Below are 20,407 nucleotides of genomic sequence, written 5' to 3'. Positions count from 1 at the left end.
TATGTGCATGTGAAATGACCACACATTATGCAAGCTTCACTGTATACGAACAGATTTTTTTGCCTCCAACTATAACTAGCGTATTTGCGCTTGCATGTGTGCAGAATAAATTACTGCATACGCGTTGTATTTTAGAGTTGTTCGTTTTCTGGTGACACCCTATTTTACCCGTTTTTTACACCCCGAGCATGTTTTGGAATAACCGGATTAAACCCGTTTTCCCCCAAGTGGTCCTTTCCAAATAGAGAACTGTATAATTGTGGGCTGATGGTCCGCCGTTCTCAACCAGTACTTGCTATGAGTAAGCTCCAACAACATAGCTTTCGAACCCATTGAAAATCGCTCTCTACCCCAGGATGGCAAATGCTGTGCTGTGCTGAGGGCATATTTAATACTGCTGTGGGCTAATTGCTTCTTCTGACTTTCAAGTTCTCTCTACCGTAGTGGTTTCTTATCTGTAAACGGTGCCTTTGAAAACAGTTGTGCGTGTATCCTGTTATCTTTTATGCGAACATTCTTGCCGTTTTTTTCAGCGATGTGTAAACGTTTTTCTCCAAGTACATTTTTTTAGTTGTTCCTTGTACTATAGCATTTTTTGTCACTGTGCCTTGGTTTCCTAACTCCAAATAGTTATCGGCTCACTCTTCTGCAGTGGCGAGTTAAGTGTAATGCGCGTATAATTCTGTGCAGGTATGCGCTTTCTCTGTTCTGTTCCTTTGTTTTCTATTTTTTTTACAAATGTTGTCAATGTGTGTCGTGTTATTTCTTCTGTGTTGTATTAATATGTACCCAGTTAACTATTGCGTCCTTGTGAATGTAAACATGTAATCCCACCCTGCCCAAGGCCTGGCTCTCAGGTTGGCAGTATTCAATGAATGAATGAATGAATGAATGAATGAATGAATGACTGAATGAATGAATGAATGAATGCTGGCATTGTTGTGCCTAGCGAACGGAAGCTGATGTCGAGGGAACATTCTCTCAGCTGAGATACGGTGAAAAATTGGGAAGGCCTCGAATGGAGACCGATACGAGGCGCATGCAGATAATGTATGGGAACGGGGATATGTAAAAAATCGTTGACCAGCTTTTTTTTAATAAAATGATTGTTTTATTAGAAGTTACAAAGCTGTTTACTGTCACCATTACTAATTAATTTGCAAAAAAAAAAAAAAAAACACCAAGCTAGAAAACCCTGATGTAGCCCCCAATTAGCACCTATTAACACGCTACAGTTAAGAAACTCTTGATGATAAAACGAACTAAGTGTATTTCTTTTTACATACATAGATTTAACCCTAAAAAACCCCGAATTTTAGAATAGTTTAATAAAAAAAATCCCGATTTCTTCCGGATTATCGGTTTGAGAAATAGCACGGAAATGAACAACCCTATATATAATGTGCCTGTAAAGGTATTTTTAATTCTTGCAGCGCCCACCAGCATTGCATTATCATGCATATTGCTTGGGTGTTTGCAAAGGGGTGCCAGACTTCGTGGAATGATTTATATTCCACTATCCGGCCATGAATTATAAGGCTTAAAATTTTCCGCGAAAAACAAAGCACATTAGCGAAGACATTTTTTTTTCTGAGGGTGGGAGGCGGAGTTGTGATCGTATCTGTACGGGTCGTGGACATTCGTTCGCGCAGTTTATATGTAATTCGAGTGTGGGTGCAGTTTTAGTTAAGCCGCTGTCGAAAGAGTTAGTCTGTTTTTAAGCTAGCAGTTTTTCTGCGTATAGATGTTTTTAAAAATATGGGGCCTTCATGACTGTGACGTGTCACATATATAGTCCGGGTTCTCCTGACTGCTTCTTTTGGGCGTGACCGTTTCTGCGCAGGCTTCTTTTTCGGCCTCATCATGGCCTACTGGGGAGACATCCAGGGTCCCGGAGGCTGGGGGCCCAACACCTGGCCCAACTCGGAGCAAACTGCCAGGTAAGTGATTAAGTTGACGCCTTTCCGCATTTTACTGCCCCTTAAGCCAAAACTAAACGAATTGAAAGAAAACTTCAGTCGGCTCAACGGGCCATGGAACGATGAACGATAGACATAATACCCGTGCCGCACTAGCGTCCTAATGTCATTTGAACAAATGTCATTTGACTCAAACGCGAAGTCGTGCTGCACCACTGGGTTTTGAAATGCTACTCGGCTCAAATGACATTCGAGCCAAACGAGCACCCAGAGGCACATTTGGGGCTCTCGAACGCCATTTCTAGCACTCTCGCGCACAGCGTTCCAAGTCAGCATAAACAAATACATTACTGGTGTACTTAAAACAAAGTATTCTTCATTGCGAGACTTTGTTTACTTTTCGTTCACTTAAATCATGATATGAAGATGTAATAATTCCATACTCTAAGCTCCAGTGCGAGCAAGCGACAAACCAGTGTGGCCAGACAGCATAAAACAGCACAAAAAAGCGTCGATTGCGGTTCAGAATCGAGCAAAAACCGTGTCAAAGCTGTCCTTATTTATAAATTGATATAATTTAAATTCCAAAGACTGCCGCTAAATTTTATTGTTGCATTGCGTAAAAACACAACTCGACAGCAGCAGCGCCACGCAGCACGGCGAGCGATTGTTAAAGTTTTGAAACGTCTAAGGAGTTGTACTAGAGCACGGCGGATTCTGAATGGCATTTAAAGCCCCTCCTTTGAATCAAATGGCATTCGGTTCGAATGACATTCCGAAGCCAGTGTAGCAGGGTTATTACACTTACGGACCAGAATCGAGCTTCCTTGATCAGAGAGCAAACTCGAGTAGATGATATAATAGTTCAAATTAAGATGAAGAAATGGACTTGGGCTGGCCATGAGACGAAATTACAACCAGTGGGCCACCAGGCCAACAAGAGTGGATACCCAGAGACGGGTGTGGAAGACAGAAAAAGCCATTAATAGCTCGATGGAGAGGCGAAATATGACAATTCGGGGGCGAGCAATCGACTCGGGCAGCACAGGACAGGAGTAGTTCGTCCTGCTTTGGACCCAGATAGGCCGTTAATTATGATTATGACGATGAAGCCAAAAAAAGGAAACACGTTTTTGTGAAGGCCTGTTGGGACACCGTTTCTGGTAACGACGTTGATTGTGAGGTCGCGTGAGCAGCTGTCCGAGGACTACAGTGAGAGGCACGTGAGTCTGTGAACAGACACTCCTGTTTTGCACCTCTATACTAGAGTCTCGTCTCTATCAGTGTGTGCAGACGTCTGCACCATTCCAGGTCGTCAAGAGCTTATCTTTAGCTTTGTCGCTGATAACCGAATGTACCGGTGTCAGGAATTGCACATCGCGATCGCCAATAACAAGTGGTTCGTTGGGCCGTCGGCGTCGTGTCACGGTTTCATCGCTTAGGCCATTACGGCCTTCGTATGTTTTGATTACTGGCACCTACATTTTAAAAAGGGCGTGTCTTCAATTGCCATTCCCTAGGCCTTTTTTTATTAAAACCGTTATTTCCCCGCACAAACGAAGACCACTTCTTGCTTAAAAGGGTTCCGAGAGTAGCACACCTTTTTGAGGCTCGCTTTGCGTTTTATTTATGAACTGTTCACACGAGTTGAAAGCAGCCTATATATTTGTAAAGTGACACAGTATGTGCCTCTGCCCTCAAGTAGATTGACATCACTTGTGAGTAGCTCAAGAGCTGTTTTCAAAGATAAATTTAACCTGTATGGAGGCACGGACGAACCCTGCAGTATTCAACCAGCCGTGTGCAACGTCGGTCCTCAAATTTTCCTGCAATTTCAGTCACCACTAAAGACTTGTTCGGCTTGTGATTGCAAATACAAAACCACTTCATGGCTTTCACACATGCTTTACAGATTTTTGTATTGACTGTGAAGGACCAGTTCATCGATGTGCTGCTTTTTCATTCATCGTGGTATAGTTCTACCTACTAAGTCGTTAGTTTTAGAGTGAACCTTTCTTTTGGCTGTTGGGTGTGAACGAAGGCGGAATATCCATAGTGGTGTTAAGGTGTTAATTGAACATTTCCCCTAGAATTTCTGGGTTAGGCCAAGACTATTTTACCCCTGCCATCATTTTTCTCAGATAAAAAAATTCTGAAACCTTCCCGAAGTGCATGATTCGGAAACTTCTTTACAGAATCTAATAACTCAAGGCGAATTTGCCATTTGCTCCAGTGGGCCTATCAAGATATGAACTATACACACTGATTTCCTACCAAGTGGCTAGTTGTTGGTAAATAAATATTCACTGCACAACATTTCACTGTGGCCTTAATGACCTTAATGTAACTATTACAGACGAATATCCATCGCTGAAAAATTACTTATCTACGTTCGGTCTTCTTGTTTGTGACCGTAGGAACGGCGTACTTAAGCTTTGTAGAAAGCTCGCTAAATTGTTCGACGTGGTTCTCTCACCGCAGGGGGCAATGGCGGAGCTTGTGGGTGGGTGGACTGGTGGCGCTCCCTTCAGGCGCTGGCGTCGCCATGGCTATTCTGGGTGGCAATTCAGCCTGCCTCGTGGGTGTCGCCATCTCGGCGTCGCTGCTGCCACCTTCCATCAACTGCGTGAGCATTCGAGTCCCGCTTATAAGCGTCCCGTTTATAAGCGGCCTGATGTTAAATACTTTCTTTCAGCGAGTAATATCCTGTCACACGGCAAATCTAATAACATTTAGAGCAAATGTCATTCTCTCTAAATGCCATTATTTAGGAGCCTCTACACGAGAATACCGAATAAAATTAGAGGCGAATGGCATTTAGCGGCTAAATGAGGTCGGAGAACTGATTCAGCGGCCAAATGAGTGTCCTCGACAGCAGTGGCGTGGTGCTACACAAAAACGTTCAGTCATAAACTAAAAAAATACTGTTTCTAACAATTGTCAGCAAACTTATGTTTGCCATTTCATATCTATCCTTGTATCCTATTGCTTTTCAAAGACAAATAAGTGCCTACAAAGAAAGATCTCGCCCCCCATGCACGCGCTACCCTGATACGTATTTCTTGCGGACTTGTCTCGGCTTGTGATGCCTACTGCTGTCACCTAAAATGATTTTCTTTTTTAAAATTTATAACAAAAATATTTGTTTTGTTTAAAAATAACTTATGTACGAGGACATTCTGGACGCACTTGAGCTCTAATTCTGAAATTTTGACAGCTTGAATTGGTCGCCGCTATCACTATCAAATGACACTTGTTTCTCCGTGTAGACCTGCACGGCCAAACCGTATGTCATTAATGAGTTTTAGCATACCGTTACCGTGTTTATGTTACCATCTACCGTGTTTCCAGGAGCCGAATGCGCATGCGCGGCGCGTTACCGTAAACTGAAACTTACCGGCACAGCCTTTACCGCCGCCACCGGGTTTCCCGAGCAGACGAAGTGTACTTTCTCGTCTTGATTACAGCAAACGCAGCGCGCTCGGCGCTTGATGCTTGGTACAGCCGAAAAAAGTAACCTTAGTTTATGGTGTTTTACGTTTCTCTCGTCACATGATGCTCAGGAGCACTACAAGCAACTTTTTTGCGGACGGGCGATCTAAATGATCGCCCCTACTCGTGCTAAGCCTCACCCGCTTCATAGTTTCGGAGCTTGCAAAGCGCTTTCACGTCTACGAAATTGTGCTGGGCGAGGTAGTGTAGGTTATATAGTAATCATTTTAACATATTTTACCCATCTCATTCCGAAATATTTAGCGCGGGCGTAAATTCTTGTTTACCTTGATTCCAACTGTACTCAGTAGACGGCGCCACCGACATCACGTTTTCTTTATAAACTTCTGCAGGTGATAACTAGAGTATTCTAAAAACAAATGTTATTGTGAACGCTTCACCCGAGAAGAGAAACATTCAAGCTATTTTGAACAAAAGAAAATATATCTGAGCAACAAAATAATGCGTGATTTGTTTCGATCCTAATGCATCAGAGGTCGCTGCGTGCACCACGGTGGTTGGTAAGCAAGAATACGGAAACCGCAAACGGTGTGCTAAGCGTATCGTTTCCAGCAGTAAACGGGAACTCAGGCTTCCGGTAACACGGTAAACGGTAACGCAAGCACGGTAATGATATGATAAAACTGTCTAATCTCATTCACTTTGAATGACATAGATTTGCCGTGTGACAGGGGTATAACACGGAAGCTTTTTGCATTACTTCTGCGAGTTGATTGCAGCGGGTGGTGTTTGCTTGAGGACTTCAAAACTTTTCGCTTTTCAATGCAACTCGGCTTACAGCCGAGCTATTGTCTTGCTTATCACCGAAGTAAAATATTGCGTAGACTTCTATTTGAGTAGATTAGGCTGCGGTATTTAGACACTAGCTAAGTACAACAATGTCCTTCCGGGTTTAAGCGAGACTCTTATCTTTATTGTTCCGGTCTACTTTGATTTTTTAGCTGCCGTTCCGGCACTGTGTCAACGGAAAGTTACGTCAAATTTCTAACCTCAAAAGCCGTTAACTCTTTACATAAAAATTCAGCAAACATATGCCATACAGGAAATTCCGTTGCAGCTGGATAACCTCCACATGAGCTTACGCTCATGTCGGATACGGGAAAAGCACACGGCTCTTCTTTACGACCAATTAAAGTGATCTCCTACAGAAAAATTGACCGGCTTGTCTCTCATATTCTACCTTTCTCCTCGAGCGGGAATACGGGCTCGTCACGCTGAATTAGGGAAAATATACATGAATTCACGCACTGGGCGGACAAGTTTGTTGTCTCTCCACTATGAAAATAAACAAAACTTGATTTCTTACTGTCTTCAGGGATCTCTGTGGGCACTCTCGCTTATGAAGGTCTTCAAATCTCTCGGCCAAGACCCCATAAACGTAAGTGTTTCTTCTACACATCCTTCCATGTGCACATTACTAGCATTCAGGTTTTATTGGCAGCATTCGGTCTGTCATGATCAGAGGGAGGATTGTACCGTTTCAGGAAGGCGACATCCAAAATTAAATGCCCTAATCTGAGAGCAATTCCCATAATCTTCCGGTATTTTATTCCGAAAACAATATTCGGCATAGCATATCATAAAAATAGTACGGATTCAAAATGTGAACGTGCGACACCTGTTTCGGGCCTTATATTGAAAAATCTGAGGTGTAGCCCCTTCCATATGGCTGTACAAGACGTGCTCATCTTCTTCGTTTTATGGCTTATCTTTCTATACGTCTTGGCGCTGAAAGTGGTGGCTTACGGGCACATTTCAGGGAGCACGGGAAAATGCTTTCTGTATGAAATCTGGCTTGACGGGAAAAACTCGCCGCGGTGGCTCAGTGGCTAAGGACGCGAGTTCGATCCAGGCCGCGGTGGCTGCTGCTCTGATGAAGGCAAAAAGCGAAAACGCCCGTGTGTCTAGACTTAGGTGAACGTTAAAGGTCCGCAGGTGGTCAAAATTTATCCGGAGCCCTCTGCGGCGCGCCTCACAGCCCAGGCGTTGCTTAGGCTTGTTAGACCCCATAATCAATCGTGAATCTGCGAGTAAAAGTGCTGTTTTACGGAGTACTCCGTGTGCTCCCTGAGAGTACGTTGTGCGCGGTCCTAGACGTACCTGTATAGTCTTCCCTCCTCCTCCCTCGCGGTGCAGGTGACCGTCGCCATTCCCGGCACAGACCTGAACCGCACGGTGGAGACGTACCCGGCGTTCGTGGCGTACCCGGGCTTCCAGGCGTACTATTTCGACAACGCCAACATGCACAAGGAGTGCGCCGTCATGGCCATAAATTCCTTCTGCCTCACTGTCGTCAACATCCTCTGCATCATCATCGCCGGCACGCTGTTGCTCAAGGCAAGCGGTGCTTCACTGCTTGTCTTGCCATTGTATTATCCTCCTGCCATCGACCTAGCGTTCTAACGTGGAGTGTTCTATGGCTAACCATACAGAGTTGGTAGCTTCTAATACAGCCATATTTGTAGTACTGAAAAAAAAATTCGACAATAAGTGCAGAATAACCACAACCTGCTGCGGTCACTCAATTAATCATGGTGGAATAGTTGCGCCACCCGTAGCAACCTTCTCGAATCTTTGATACGTTGGCATACCCTACCGTCTGAAATAGCCCTCTAGCTTTTAGAGCAATGCTGACCTCTTCAACTTCATTACAACTACTTATTTTTTTACTTTGTTAAAACAGATTAAGGAGATTGCTCCTGAATCAAGCATGCCGCGGACACAGCGCTTCTGGAAGCACGACATAAAGGTAAGCAGCCTTCTCAAGGGGTCTACGAAAGGCGCTATTGTGTAACAAACGTTCAGTTAATTATATTTATTAAATATGGTTTTAGAATAAAACCAGACAAACGGGCAGCGTACTGCCTTGTTGGATTGTCTTGTTTGCATCAGGTTTAGCGTTTCTTGTATTTTTTTGTAGACTCCATTTTATAGCAAGGGTTATGCACTTACGGAGCTGAAATAGTGTCTTCCAAAAGATTAAAACTTGCGTCTTAGACCCGCACCAGAAAACCACTAAAATAATCATATTTTGTATACAGCATTCAGACAGAAAGCGGGTGTATGAACTAGACTCTAAAGTTTGGGACAATTGGTCCGAAATTACGCAAAAAATTGGGAAGGGGAAGTGCAATATGTTGTACTACGGGCAGCACACGAACGCTTTAAGTAGCAATATCTCTTCAGATGGATGACAAAAGTGCAGGGGGAGGGTAGGCCCTATACTTGGATCGAGTGATTACAGTATAGCATTAGCCGCAAGGGATGGATTCTTTTGGCACACGATAGACGCGGAAATCATTGGAAGGAGCCTCTGTACTCCGGTGAACAATCAACGGCGAGTGACGGCGATCATGGTGAAGATGCAACTAAACCTACTGCATGCATCTTCTTTCGTGTTCAGATTGCCCGGGATTACAACCGGACGATTCACGAACCGAACGACCTCGGCCAGGAGTTCCTCCAGGAATGGGCGGTGAGTGCAGCCTTCTTCGCGTCATGATGCGGAGCCGCATGTTTGCTTCGTTTTCGTATCGAAGCCGGCTTCTTGGTTGTTTAGCATAAGTCACAATTGCGATCTCCTGACGTATATTTTTTGAAAGGCTTGGTAAATGCCTGACTATACCGCGGGTTCTCATCTGACGGTTATATTTGAGCACCTGATGCTCATATTTGTAGCTGTGCAAAGATAATTGTACGTAAATTATAATATTGTGCGTAAAGTATAGTTGGATAGGGATTAATCTGAAATAGGGCTAAGATAACAAAACAACTATTGACGGGCGATAGCCGCCAATGCGTTGGATGTTACAAGTATACGCGAACACTGAGTTACGCCGTGGATATAATAGCAGAGTCGCAAGCTATTTTGAGGCCTATTCTTGTCCAGAAGGGGCCGACCAAATAGTGCAACATTCGCAATAGCTAATGTAGCTTCCTGCAAGGTTCTGGGACTATTTTATGAATCAGGTGCGCGTGCAAGTACATAGCTGGAAATATGTGTTAAGTAGTGTAACGTAGCTGCATTCTTGAAATATAATTATCATTGCAAAAAATTACTTTGTGATGACCACGCAACCGAGTGTTGGTCCCTTATATTACATGGTGCGTTTTTATCAACTAAGATCGTGGAGTATGTCGTACGTAAGCAAGGTTGTGTTGCCGGCGTTATCTGTGTGCAATCTTTATATTATCGATTTATGTAGATGTGCTGTAACCAAATTTTGACATGACATTTTGCGCTCCCCTGCAGAAAGTAAGCGGTGTGGATCCCAAGCTTATGTGTTCGGATGATCCGCAGTCCAGGATAGCGCAGCTGCAAACGCTGCAAGACATCTTAATGGTGAGTAACATTTCCCGTTTTACTCGTATTTGTGCAGTTGGGCATGTCTTCTTGTAGCGTAACCCGTTTCTAACAATTTTGTGGTACCTAATGCCTTTGGGCACACCCCTGTGCTTATGATTACTGTACACTACCTTTGTGGCGTCCTTGAGCTTCATTAATTTATTTTGAAGTGCTATATTGTGGCTCCAAGATGCACTGCTGCTTGGATGACGACATCGATTTAAATCAAAGAGGTATAAGGCAAAGAGGTCATAAGGCAAAGGCCAATTAGTCTTTCAGCTTGACCTAGAAAACACAGGACGTAAGATGAAAACACGTACTCAATGCTTAAAATGCTGGACTCAACGAAAACGCGGACACAGCATTGCGTCCATTTTTCTTTTTACGTCCTGTATTTTTTTCGTTTAAGGTGACGTTTCAAGTGGAAATAAACCAACTCGCCCAATCTCAAGCAATTCAAGAGCCTTTCAGGCGTGGAATTTAACTGAACCATTCGCTTTAACCAGCCTAAAGCTGAAGTGATTAACTAAATCGGATTCCTTGTCTCATTTTCTTTCACAAGTAAAGATTAGAGTGCCTATAATACGCAGCTTTGGTTCTGATTGCGGGGGCTTGGAAACAAGTTTGTGTGAAGGCTTTGATTGTTTGAGAGGGCGCGCGAGAAGGCTTTCCTTGACTTCCTTACGCGGCTAACGCTTTTTTTCAGTAATTTAACTCTGTATTGTATAGCCTTATTGATTGAATGAACATTTACTGAAAAAGGAAAATCCCGGGCCATCTCCACGAACGTGTAACCTGGAGAGGGGCGAAGCATGCAGTGTATAAGTGTATTCTTGGCGCCTTGGCGTTTTTGCCCACGGAGATGAAATCGTTGGGGGGGTAGAGGTATTCTCGTGTCTTTGAAGCACGAAGCGTTCTAGCGCGAGGCGTTGGAAAACGAGTGTCCCGGTGTTTTGTTACCGTCACTACATCGACGATTACATGAGACGACGACGACGTTCTATCGCCGGTCGTCAAGGAGTGTCCCGGTATTATAGTACCGTGACTACGTCGACGATGACATGAGGCAACGACATGAGATGCCGACAGAACGAACCCCTATGGGCTTCGCCCCTAAAACCTGATGAGAACCCTATAGGTCAATAAGAAAAGCCAATTGAGCTTGATGGCAGGGACACAAGTCCTGTGGGGTCTTCCTCGTAGGGAAAACCCGGTCCTCAGTGCTAGTCCGTGCCCTGGTCACTGGGTGGGACGGCCAGAACTGGTCAGCCGTGTAGTCCGCCGCTCATACCTGTGGTTGGAACCACGGGTGAGGTGTGGGGCTTTGGAGCACTCTTGTGTAAAACGTGCCGACAAAAAAAGCTTCGTAACTGTAAGCGTAATGTTTTATTTTGCAGGATGCAGAAGACGATGAGGTCTACCAGACCGTCACAAGGCACCTAGCAAGTCAGCCGGCGGTGAGCATTCTATCATTATTTCCTAGGGCTTAAGTATCACGCCTTATCTCAGCGGGCACACACAAGTAGAGTAAGAACAATGTGGACGCGTTAACTCTACATTCACTGTACATTTTACGTTTCTAGTTTTAAAGATACTGCACATGTTTCGGAGCACTGGTACGTCACGACGAAGTGGGGATAGGGGTTATAGCAACAGCACCGCGTTACACCGAATGTCGTCCGAACATCCGCCCGTGTGAGGAGGAGCAAGAGAAGTCGAATGCCTTCAGCCATCTCATTGGCAACACAATGGTCGCAGCGGTGCTCTTTCTTGTCTTGATAACATAGCCACAAACGTACAAGGACATGAAAGGAGAGTACGGGCGTTGACTTTAAATTGAGTTCAGTGACCTGACGCTAAACGCTGTAGCGTTCATTGCCTCTTAGCGATTGTGGTTTGATGAAGTGTGAACAAACGAAGTCCCGCAGTGTCCGTCTAAAGAACACTTTCGCCGTGGAAGAAGTTCTTGCAAGCCAGCAACATTTGTTTCTTTACGCTTTGGGTCACATCACGTTATCTTTGAGTCTCCATGAAAACTTGTTGGAAGAAAATTCATCGCCCACTCATAGCTTTAGAAGTTACTGGTGCGAGATGCGTGCTTGCAGATGAGCCGTACTTTTCTTACGGGTTTTCGCATCTTTTTTGGGGTTAGGCCCACACAGAACTTATCTTTGGATGCACGTAGATTGCTCAAGAACCGCGCTTTTTTTCTTGCTACCGCATGCGCCTGAGCACGTGCTTTGTATACGTTCATTCAGAGTCTGGCACGGCGCCTGACGATGGCCACACTGCCGGGTGGCGGCCTGCAGCCTTGTGCCGATCCGGCGGACCCGGAGTCGGGCCTTCGGCGCAGAAGAGGCAGCCAGCTGGTATCGAACATGCTGCACAACTACGAACGCCGCGGCAGCAAATGCGCGATCGCCATGCACGCTTACGTGAGTTGAGAATTGCATGGGCTTTGTTGCTGCGACACTCTGGCCGCATGTGCGCACTTCATACAAGATGGTGGTGATGCGCATGTAAGTGCTGTATGATTAGCATGAATGAGTATTCTGCATGGGTTGAACGGACCCCACGGGTGTGCTTCAAGCATGTACACCTCGATGAGTGTTTGTGCTTTGGTTTTTAAACGCAGGTTTGCGCGTGTGTTCATGTACCAATTTCTTAGTGACAACTGTATTTCAAGTGTCCAGAGGGGACTTGCAACGTAAATTTATCAACGTAGATCTTGGAACATAGAAATTAGCGGCGGGAGTGCAAGGTACCGGAAGGTGTTGACCCCGGAGGGTGTTGGCCCCGGAGAATTTCGGCACGTGGTGCGGGAATATACTTTTTCTTTCAGGTGGCGTTGAATGTAAGCAATTTATTCGCTTGCCGGCGGATGTCCGCCTATGTGCTTGATGTTTGATTTGAAGCTTGATTTCTCCTGAAGAGGCCAGGTTGCTTGCGTAACTTCGTAAACCTTTGCATTGCTCATTCACTGGAGTACCTTTCTGCACGTGCAATGGTTTACAAGGTCCTGATGGCTTATCTTCGTATATATCGCCGCCCTTCTAGCTCATCCCGTTCGCTCAGGAAGACATTTTGATTTTGTCCGTGCCTGTTGACCTACCCGTGGTGCAGGACAACCCCAGCCCCGTGCGGGACGCGCTGTCGCCCAACCCGTCGGTGCCGGCGCACGCCCTGTCTCGCCGTCGGTCCTCGGTGCAGCAGCGTACCAGCTACTGGCCCTCGCGCTTCTCCGTGTCTCCCGTGGCCGAGCCCAGGCGGCGCGTGTCGCGGGCCAGTGTTCGGCCCGCTGTGCTTCGCGAGGAAGACGACGACGAGACGTCGCGCATCTGAAGAATACCACACTCTTCAGGAGTGGGTAGGGTTCATTTGTCCCGATGTACCCGCGTGCCACTCTGTCACGTTCATACGGGTTCACTAATTATGCCGGGAAAAATGTTTACGACATCTTAGTAGGAAAGGGAGGGGACGTGTTTTCTTTCGGCTCCTGCGAATCTCTAAGGAGGCCAGGGTCGTTTGTGCAGCTTAGGGAAACCATCCCCGCAATGTCAGCGCCTGCTTCAACAACGGTACGCGCAACCAATGTACTTTTTTTCCGGTAGCGTAGCCCTCTTGCGGCGGCCGCCCGAACACGGCATGGGGAATTATAGAACAGCCCCCCCCCCCCCCCCTTTTTTTTTTTTCGCTTACGTTGCGCAGTCGAGGAAGCCTTCCCAGGCGCCACGCATGGTTTTGATGGCAGAGAAAATTTTTCGATGGCAGCCGTCACGCCTACCTGTCGGCCATTTCAGGGCACGGAAAACGGAGCAGCCCTTAGCTGCCTCGGCGTTCGCAACTGGTTAATCCAACATGGCGTCGTTTTGTTTGCGTTTTTCCCCTCAATGGCGGGTCGGTCGCTGGGAGTGAGTAGCGCATGCGCAGAGCGCTAGTGGAAAAAGGTCCGTTCACAGGCACTGTACTGATGTCCTAATCGGTGCATAATGTAGAGGTGGCGGGAAAACGAATTGGTAGTTGAATGCACAAGTGCGTGCCTATGGGCACAAAGTAACCAGTAATAGTTCGATTGTAGTGGCTGTGCTGACACTTATTTCATCTGCAATATCTTCACTTCTATTTCACAGGACAGATAATTGCAGCGAAGGTCGACGTTGGCGCATGTACATAAGGAGTGGAGCGCAACAGACCCGTGCGGAGTGCCTTTCAAGGACGGCGCCATTTGCCCGGCTCGTGTATCGGCCAGCCAGCCCTGCAAGGCCACCCTACGTGACTGTTATTCGTCGGGGCGTATCTTGAGACTTGTCTGATTTGCGCTACGGTATTTTGCACAGTTCGCTGCGTAGACAAGCTTCTGCGCTATACTTCGGCAAATGAGGTCCACGAGCTCAATTTTCAAATTCAGGGCCTTCAAAATTGTCCTGAAGTATATTCGACAGCGTTTTTTTTTATTTAACCGCAAAGATTTTTAAAAAAGAAAATGTACCGCTTCTTAATATGTTTCGCTACATGGGAAAGTGCGCCTACAATCGAATTGCAACTTTTTTGCGGACGTGATATTAACGGAAGTGGATTTGATGAAATGACTACGTGTGAGGCTTTGCTATATGTCCTTAAAGCGTATCGCATTGGATAAATGTGATACTAAAGGCTTTGCCCAACGATGTACGATGCCGGCAATCTACCTTACGCCAGTTCCATTTTAATTTACAGCGTTTGAGCTACTGGCGCACATATAACGAGTTTTTTAGCGGCCAAATAGGCGGGGTTTTCGTGTGTTGCTTTTAAATGGGAAGTCGTATGTTCAAGCGTACCAGGCGTGCGTCGAGGTTTACTTGGTTTTTAAGCTATCATTTGTGCTCGTTTGTTATTTAGAGGTGGCGTGCAACTGTTGTACAGATACTGCGCTCTACTCTGCGCGCCCTCAGATTACTGGAGAAGTATACGGTAGTGAAATGTGTGGTTTGAAGAACAGTACCATAATGGGAGCAGTTAAACGGTCATTGGCTGCTATTGTGTAAAAAAGCCTAAGGAAAAAATAAGGAAAGGGTGTTGTTGCACTGTATCTATAGGTATACTTAATTTCTGTTTACCTGTGTGTTTTGTATTTGTGAACCTTATGTAAACAAAAGCGTTGGTTTTGCTACATAATCTCGCTGCTGTAGCGCGATCGAAATCGAGGAATGGTCTGTTTGTCGGGTGTGGAAGAACACGCATCTGTGGCGCTTAATCAGTCGACTTTTAAGATATGCGTGGCTAGTGTCCGATACACTGGCTTGAAACTGGCCGGACGTGGTCGTCTTCCTGTTTTTGTACCTTGCATTTTACTTGTCTTGCATTTGTTGTCAATCACAAACTTCTGCTCACGAATCAATGTAATATAGAGGCACGTCGCCAGACTGCCCGGCTCATTTTGCACACCAGCGTGTTTATGTGAAATAAAAGCGTTTTTATCGTTCCTGTACATCGTAGGTGCGGTCGCCTTATCTGTTTCAGCTGCAATTTCTCCCTCTGGAATAACCTGAAACTCTAAATTTGCTACGGGCGTAGGCAACCCTGGAATAGGTCAACATCAGCGCCCATTGTTGCTGGTACCATATCCTCTTCCCAGCCAGCCCAGCGAAGCCAGATTCAGTTTAAACCTGAGGTAGACAATGGAAGAGAGGGGACATGGGCTAAAGGTGCGTAGCAGGGCTAAGAAAGGCTGGCAGAATACTTAATTCCGTATGTGGATGCTCGAATACCCTCGAAAAAAAAAGTTGAGAAGCGGTGTTGAGAAGCAGTCACGTAAGGTGGAGTCGGGGAACTCCTGAATGGTACGGCATACTACGGAAAAGAGCGAAATGACTATTTGGCCAAGGGTAGCAACGCAGTTGTATTGGCTTGGTGCGGTGGCATAGCAAAGTGAGAGTGAATTCTGCACTTGTTGCGCTCTTCCATTGCACTCATCTGTTGCGCTCCTCCATTACCAAGGGCCCAAAGGGCAGCATCCGTCTATGCTTTCAGTAAGCTTGTTGGTCTAATCGCCAAAACAATCAAAGCCCCTTTCTTACGAGAAAGATGGTTAAAACGCGAAACCCCCTCCCGTGAAACCAGAGCAAAACCCAAGACCGTAACTGCTTCGACTGCGTCTGAATCTGATAGACGTCGACTTCATAACGCGAGGCACCCAGGTTAGATTTCGACCACGGGAAGCATTTTTTGGGGGCGAAGCACCTTAGGACGTCGCTTTGTCCGGGGCTTGGCGTCCGTGTAAACAGTGTTGCGCATGCGCGAGGAGCACAGGATTGGAAGATTTGATTTGGATTGGATTGGATTGGAATTGTATATACTGTACACACGCGTTGCCACTCACTTACATGCGCGAGTGGGCAATGTGGGCAACGCGGTGGCTCAGTGGCTAAGGCGTTGCGCTGCTGAGCAGGAGGTCGCGGGTTCGATTCCCCGCCGCGGCGGCCGCTTTTCTGATGGAGGCGAAAAGCAAAAACGCCCGTGTGTACGAGATTTCGGCGCACGTTAAAGATCCCCAGGTGGTCAAAATTAATCCGGAGCCCTCCACTACGGCGCGCCTCATCGCCTGCGTTGCGTCGGCGCGTTAAAACCCTACAATCAATCGAGTGGGCAATGCCACGGGTGATTTACGGTAAGGTAAGAACGTCCCTATAGTGCTTCGCCAACTTGTCATGATTCATTTCGTGGAGATGCGTGAATTTTTTTCTTGAGGCACTTGATGTGCCTTCGCGTACCAATCGTTTTGTAAAAGAAGGCTTTCATGCAGTGCGTTCCGACGCATACGACCCACGCCATCAGTGAAGCATGAAAAGATTCGCGTTAAAAACGCAAAAGAAAAAAAAATTAAAGCCGATCCACTCGGTGTGAAAGCTGCCGGAAGTGCAGAGCAATGATTCGCTATAATGGGCTGTAGCGCCGTTATCCGCTCACTGCTACCACACAATGCAATTCAAATTTCCCGCCTTCGCAGTGCTCGTGCGCCCTCTGCCTGAAACTGCGCCAGCGGGAGTTCTGCTCTTTTAGGGCGCAGCCCTTTGGCGGCCGTTTATGGGCTGAGCCGCATTGTCGGCGTAACCAAGCGAACGATGGCAATACCGACAAGTGAAAGAAAAAAAATTGTGGTTGATCCTTCTTTCAAAGGAATCCGTAAAACACGGAAGTGAAAGGGGCCTTCACAGGACCAGGACTTATCGCGCTGCTGCTGCGCCCGAATATCGCATTAGGGAGTATCGTAATCGCCAGCCATTTTTTTTTCGTGCTTGCTTTTGCTCCCGCACGTGCCGGCGTTGCAGTGCCACTTTTTTTCGCTTACTATCGTAAAAACAAACCCAACGAGCAATCCTAACTAAATGAACGCGGGCGCTGCCATTTAATTACGTATATTTTGCCTCAAATGTACCTAAAGTTTTCTTTGCGCTAAACAACGGGGAGATGTATGACAAGCGCCAGCGGTTCACCAGTTTAGAACGCTTATGACTATATAAACCGCTTGTCTTTCGAAGCCTCTGGGTTACGCCGTGACGACAGCCGCTAAGACGGAACTCAGTGTGGCTCTACTTGCGTCCAGCGAGCGAGCTACAACGACAAGGCGAGCCCTAAAGTGCTCTGGACTTAAAAATATACCCCTCATGGTTTTGTTTCATACGGCGCTGGTGCAGTTTCAGCTAGATAAGTGACACAATCGGTGACGTCGGTATACTTTTCTAATAGCTTCCGAATTTAATTCTTTCAAATCGAACTAAGTTGCAATTTGCCTGCACAGAGGAACGGGCGCGCAGCTGAAAGCGAACGTTATCGTCTATATTGGGATCATATGAGCCGTGCCCATAACACAGCCCCTCCGCATGTCAGTGCTTTCCTGTATCTGCAACGGTATACGCGGTGTCGATGACACGGGACTCCCACCGGCTTCAACGGTCGGTTTCGGCAACGCTTGGCCGACTTTTACACGCATTGTCACTGGTCTGTACGAACCATTCCGCACTGAAAGGTGCTTCACAGTTGGTTTTTTTGCAGTGTTACTACGGGCCGATTTAACCGGTAGAAGCTTTTAAGTGGCGTGAGGGTAATACAACTAAGGGTGGGCATTGTTTACGTGTTTTGTAACAAGGCTGCAATGAACTAGTCTTAAAAAAGCGTACTCGGTGTTATTAAGCGAACGCTTTCTTAGTGGTACTGATGGCGTTCTGTTGAACAACTAATGCATTTCCCCATGGACCGGTTGCTCGACCGAAAAGCCCTGATTAGATCTCTGGACACACGGCGCATGCGTAAAACCGGGCGTCCATTGTGTCAAAACGGTTGCTTGAAAATGGCGAAAAAGGAAGGTTCTAGGTAAGATAATACACGCATCGATCATGGAGAAGTACAATAGTATACCTTTATCCCATGAGCTACGTATTGGAATACAGTTAAACCTAGATGTTTAAACCTGAAAAGCGGGTGGAAGAGTGGGGGCGGGGAATTTACTCAGAAGCAAGCTGCTGATACGGAGAAAATTTTATGACAAAGGGCCGAGAAATGTCAACATGAAGTACTTTTTAGGCCCCTTGAATAGCAAAGACAGTGCAGTGGGGAGTTTTAAAGCTATTGTGCGTTTCCCGAGAGACTCTGCACTATAGACGCCAGCTTGTGGCTGCCTCTCTGGCTAATTCTTCTATTTTTTGTTTCTGCATATGTGTGCGCGAGTGTTCATCTGGTGTTTTCTTCCTTTCTTTATTTTTATCATTACAATATATTTTAGCATTTAACTCGGATTACCTGTTATGATAGGTGTAACACTAAGGGACAAGAAGATAGCGGAGTGGGTCAGGGAACAAACTCGTGTTAAGGACATATTACCAGAAATTAAGAAGACGAAATGGACGTGGGCAGGGCATGTAATGCGAAGGAAAGATAACCGTTGGTCATTAAGGGTAACAGAAATGATCCCTAGAGAAGGCAAGCGTGGCAGGGGGCGGCAGAAAGTTAGATGGGCAGATGAGATCAAGAAGTTTGCGGGGATAAATTGGTCGCAGTTAGCACAGGACCGGGGTAATTGGAGAATAATGGGAGAGGCCTTTGCCCTGCAGTGGGCGTAGATAGGCTGATGATGATGATGATGATGATGATGATGATGATGATGATGATGATGATGGTGGCCTGTTCACCGACCGTCTGAAGTAGCAAGCACAACATTACGCAGGGCTGATCTCTTCGGTCTCACTAAAGAATTCTCCCCCGTTTCTCTCTGCTCACCATTCCGCTCCACAATACGTCACGCACTCTACAGACGTATTTTATGGCTGCTTTGAAAGTGTTCTGTATTTGAAAAAAGAGTATTAATTGATGTTTGCATGGGATTTGTCAGAATGCAAATACGATGGCTACCGCAATGTCATCCTCCTCAAGAACGTGGAGGCCAGTAGCATACGCTGCATTCGCAAGAAACTTTTGCCGTAGCCTGACTCCATCGTAAAGGGCGTGCGCCACTTTCGGCTCCATCCACCACGCTACAACTAAAGGTATATCGAGTGGAAGAGAGTTGAGGTCGGATTACGTCATTACGTACGTATACGCGCAGAACAGTTTTTCGCTGCAGCCGGGTGTATATCCCATTCTGTAGTCATATTGTACCCGTGGTACTACTACATGATTGTAATCCCATCTGCTGCGCCGAAACAAGTTCCGCTCGTTGCGGCTATGGTCGCTACCGCCACTAATCTCGCAATCTTTGCTGGCACTGGCGTCTGTCATCGTCATACTTACGCCATCGATCATCTTCAGTTTGCGCGTTTGCCCCGTTTCTGGCCAAACGCTATCCGGGGAGCTCGACGGTCTCATTGTCGCGGTGGTTGCAGTAGTAATTAAGGCTCTGGCGCTTCGGCCGCGCTCTTTTCGGGACTTTCTTTTCGCAGGCATGAATGCCGCGGAGGTTGAGGTCGTACTTCGGGGAGTTTTTCGTTTCTTACTGAGTAGCACTGCCAGCGATGATAGCTGAAATTATTTCCAGCATAGTGCGACGGACGCCGTGCCAACGTTTTCCCGCTCCCATGCGTCCGCACTCAAGGGGGGGGGGGGGGGAGAGAGAGAGAGAGAGAGAGAGAGAGAGAGAGAGAGAGAGAGAGGAGAGAGAGAGAGAGAGAGAGAGAGGAGGAGAGAGAGAGGAGAGAGAGAGAGAGAGAGAGGAGAGAGAGAGAGAGAGAGAGAGAGAGAGAGAGAGAGAGAGAGAGAGAGAGAGAGAGAGGAGAGAGAGAGAGAGAGAGAGAGAGAGAGAGAGAGAGAGAGAGAGAGAGAGAGAGAGAGAGAGACGCAATGGGCTAGGTCAGAGTTCACCCTGCTGGAAACAAGAACGGTGGCTCGTGCGGTATTGCGTCAGTATCGAACCTCGCGCACTGACAGATACGAAGCGAATGTCACCGACTGGTGGGATCTTGAACAAATACAGTAGTGACATTAAAATACACTACTCGTGATATTCTACTAGAAGTCCTACCGAAGCTTCCGTAGCCTTAATAAATGTCCTGAAGCATGAACCCTTCCCTACATTCAAAAGAACTACTTTATATGTTCCTGCATTCAAGAGTGATTTGTAATGGCCAGTATATCGGGACACTTACAGCGGCATGCTTATAAG

The 20,407-nt window shown here is 46.5% G+C and overlaps 1 protein-coding gene across 1 annotated transcript in view; it reads left to right on the top strand.

Annotated features, from left to right (window-relative positions):
- LOC144159226 (uncharacterized) overlaps positions 1-15,244 on the top strand; it is a 60,998-nt gene extending 45,754 nt beyond the window's left edge. Inside the window, exons 10-20 of the mRNA XM_077690591.1 lie at positions 1,844-1,940; positions 4,401-4,545; positions 6,748-6,810; positions 7,569-7,769; positions 8,116-8,181; positions 8,836-8,907; positions 9,685-9,774; positions 11,175-11,234; positions 12,036-12,212; positions 12,901-13,144; positions 13,908-15,244. Coding sequence (XP_077546717.1) covers positions 1,844-1,940; positions 4,401-4,545; positions 6,748-6,810; positions 7,569-7,769; positions 8,116-8,181; positions 8,836-8,907; positions 9,685-9,774; positions 11,175-11,234; positions 12,036-12,212; positions 12,901-13,119 — 1,190 coding nt within the window. The 3' untranslated portion in view covers positions 13,120-13,144; positions 13,908-15,244. The remainder of the gene's footprint in view (positions 1-1,843; positions 1,941-4,400; positions 4,546-6,747; positions 6,811-7,568; positions 7,770-8,115; positions 8,182-8,835; positions 8,908-9,684; positions 9,775-11,174; positions 11,235-12,035; positions 12,213-12,900; positions 13,145-13,907) is intronic.
- Positions 15,245-20,407: the final 5,163 nt, after the last annotated feature.

This window comes from Haemaphysalis longicornis, unplaced genomic scaffold (genome assembly GCF_048455015.1).
Source record: "Haemaphysalis longicornis isolate Haplotype H1 unplaced genomic scaffold, Haemaphysalis longicornis Haplotype H1 scaffold_10, whole genome shotgun sequence".
NCBI lineage: Eukaryota > Metazoa > Arthropoda > Arachnida > Ixodida > Ixodidae > Haemaphysalis > Haemaphysalis longicornis.
This window is presented reverse-complemented; position numbering and strand designations above follow the sequence as displayed.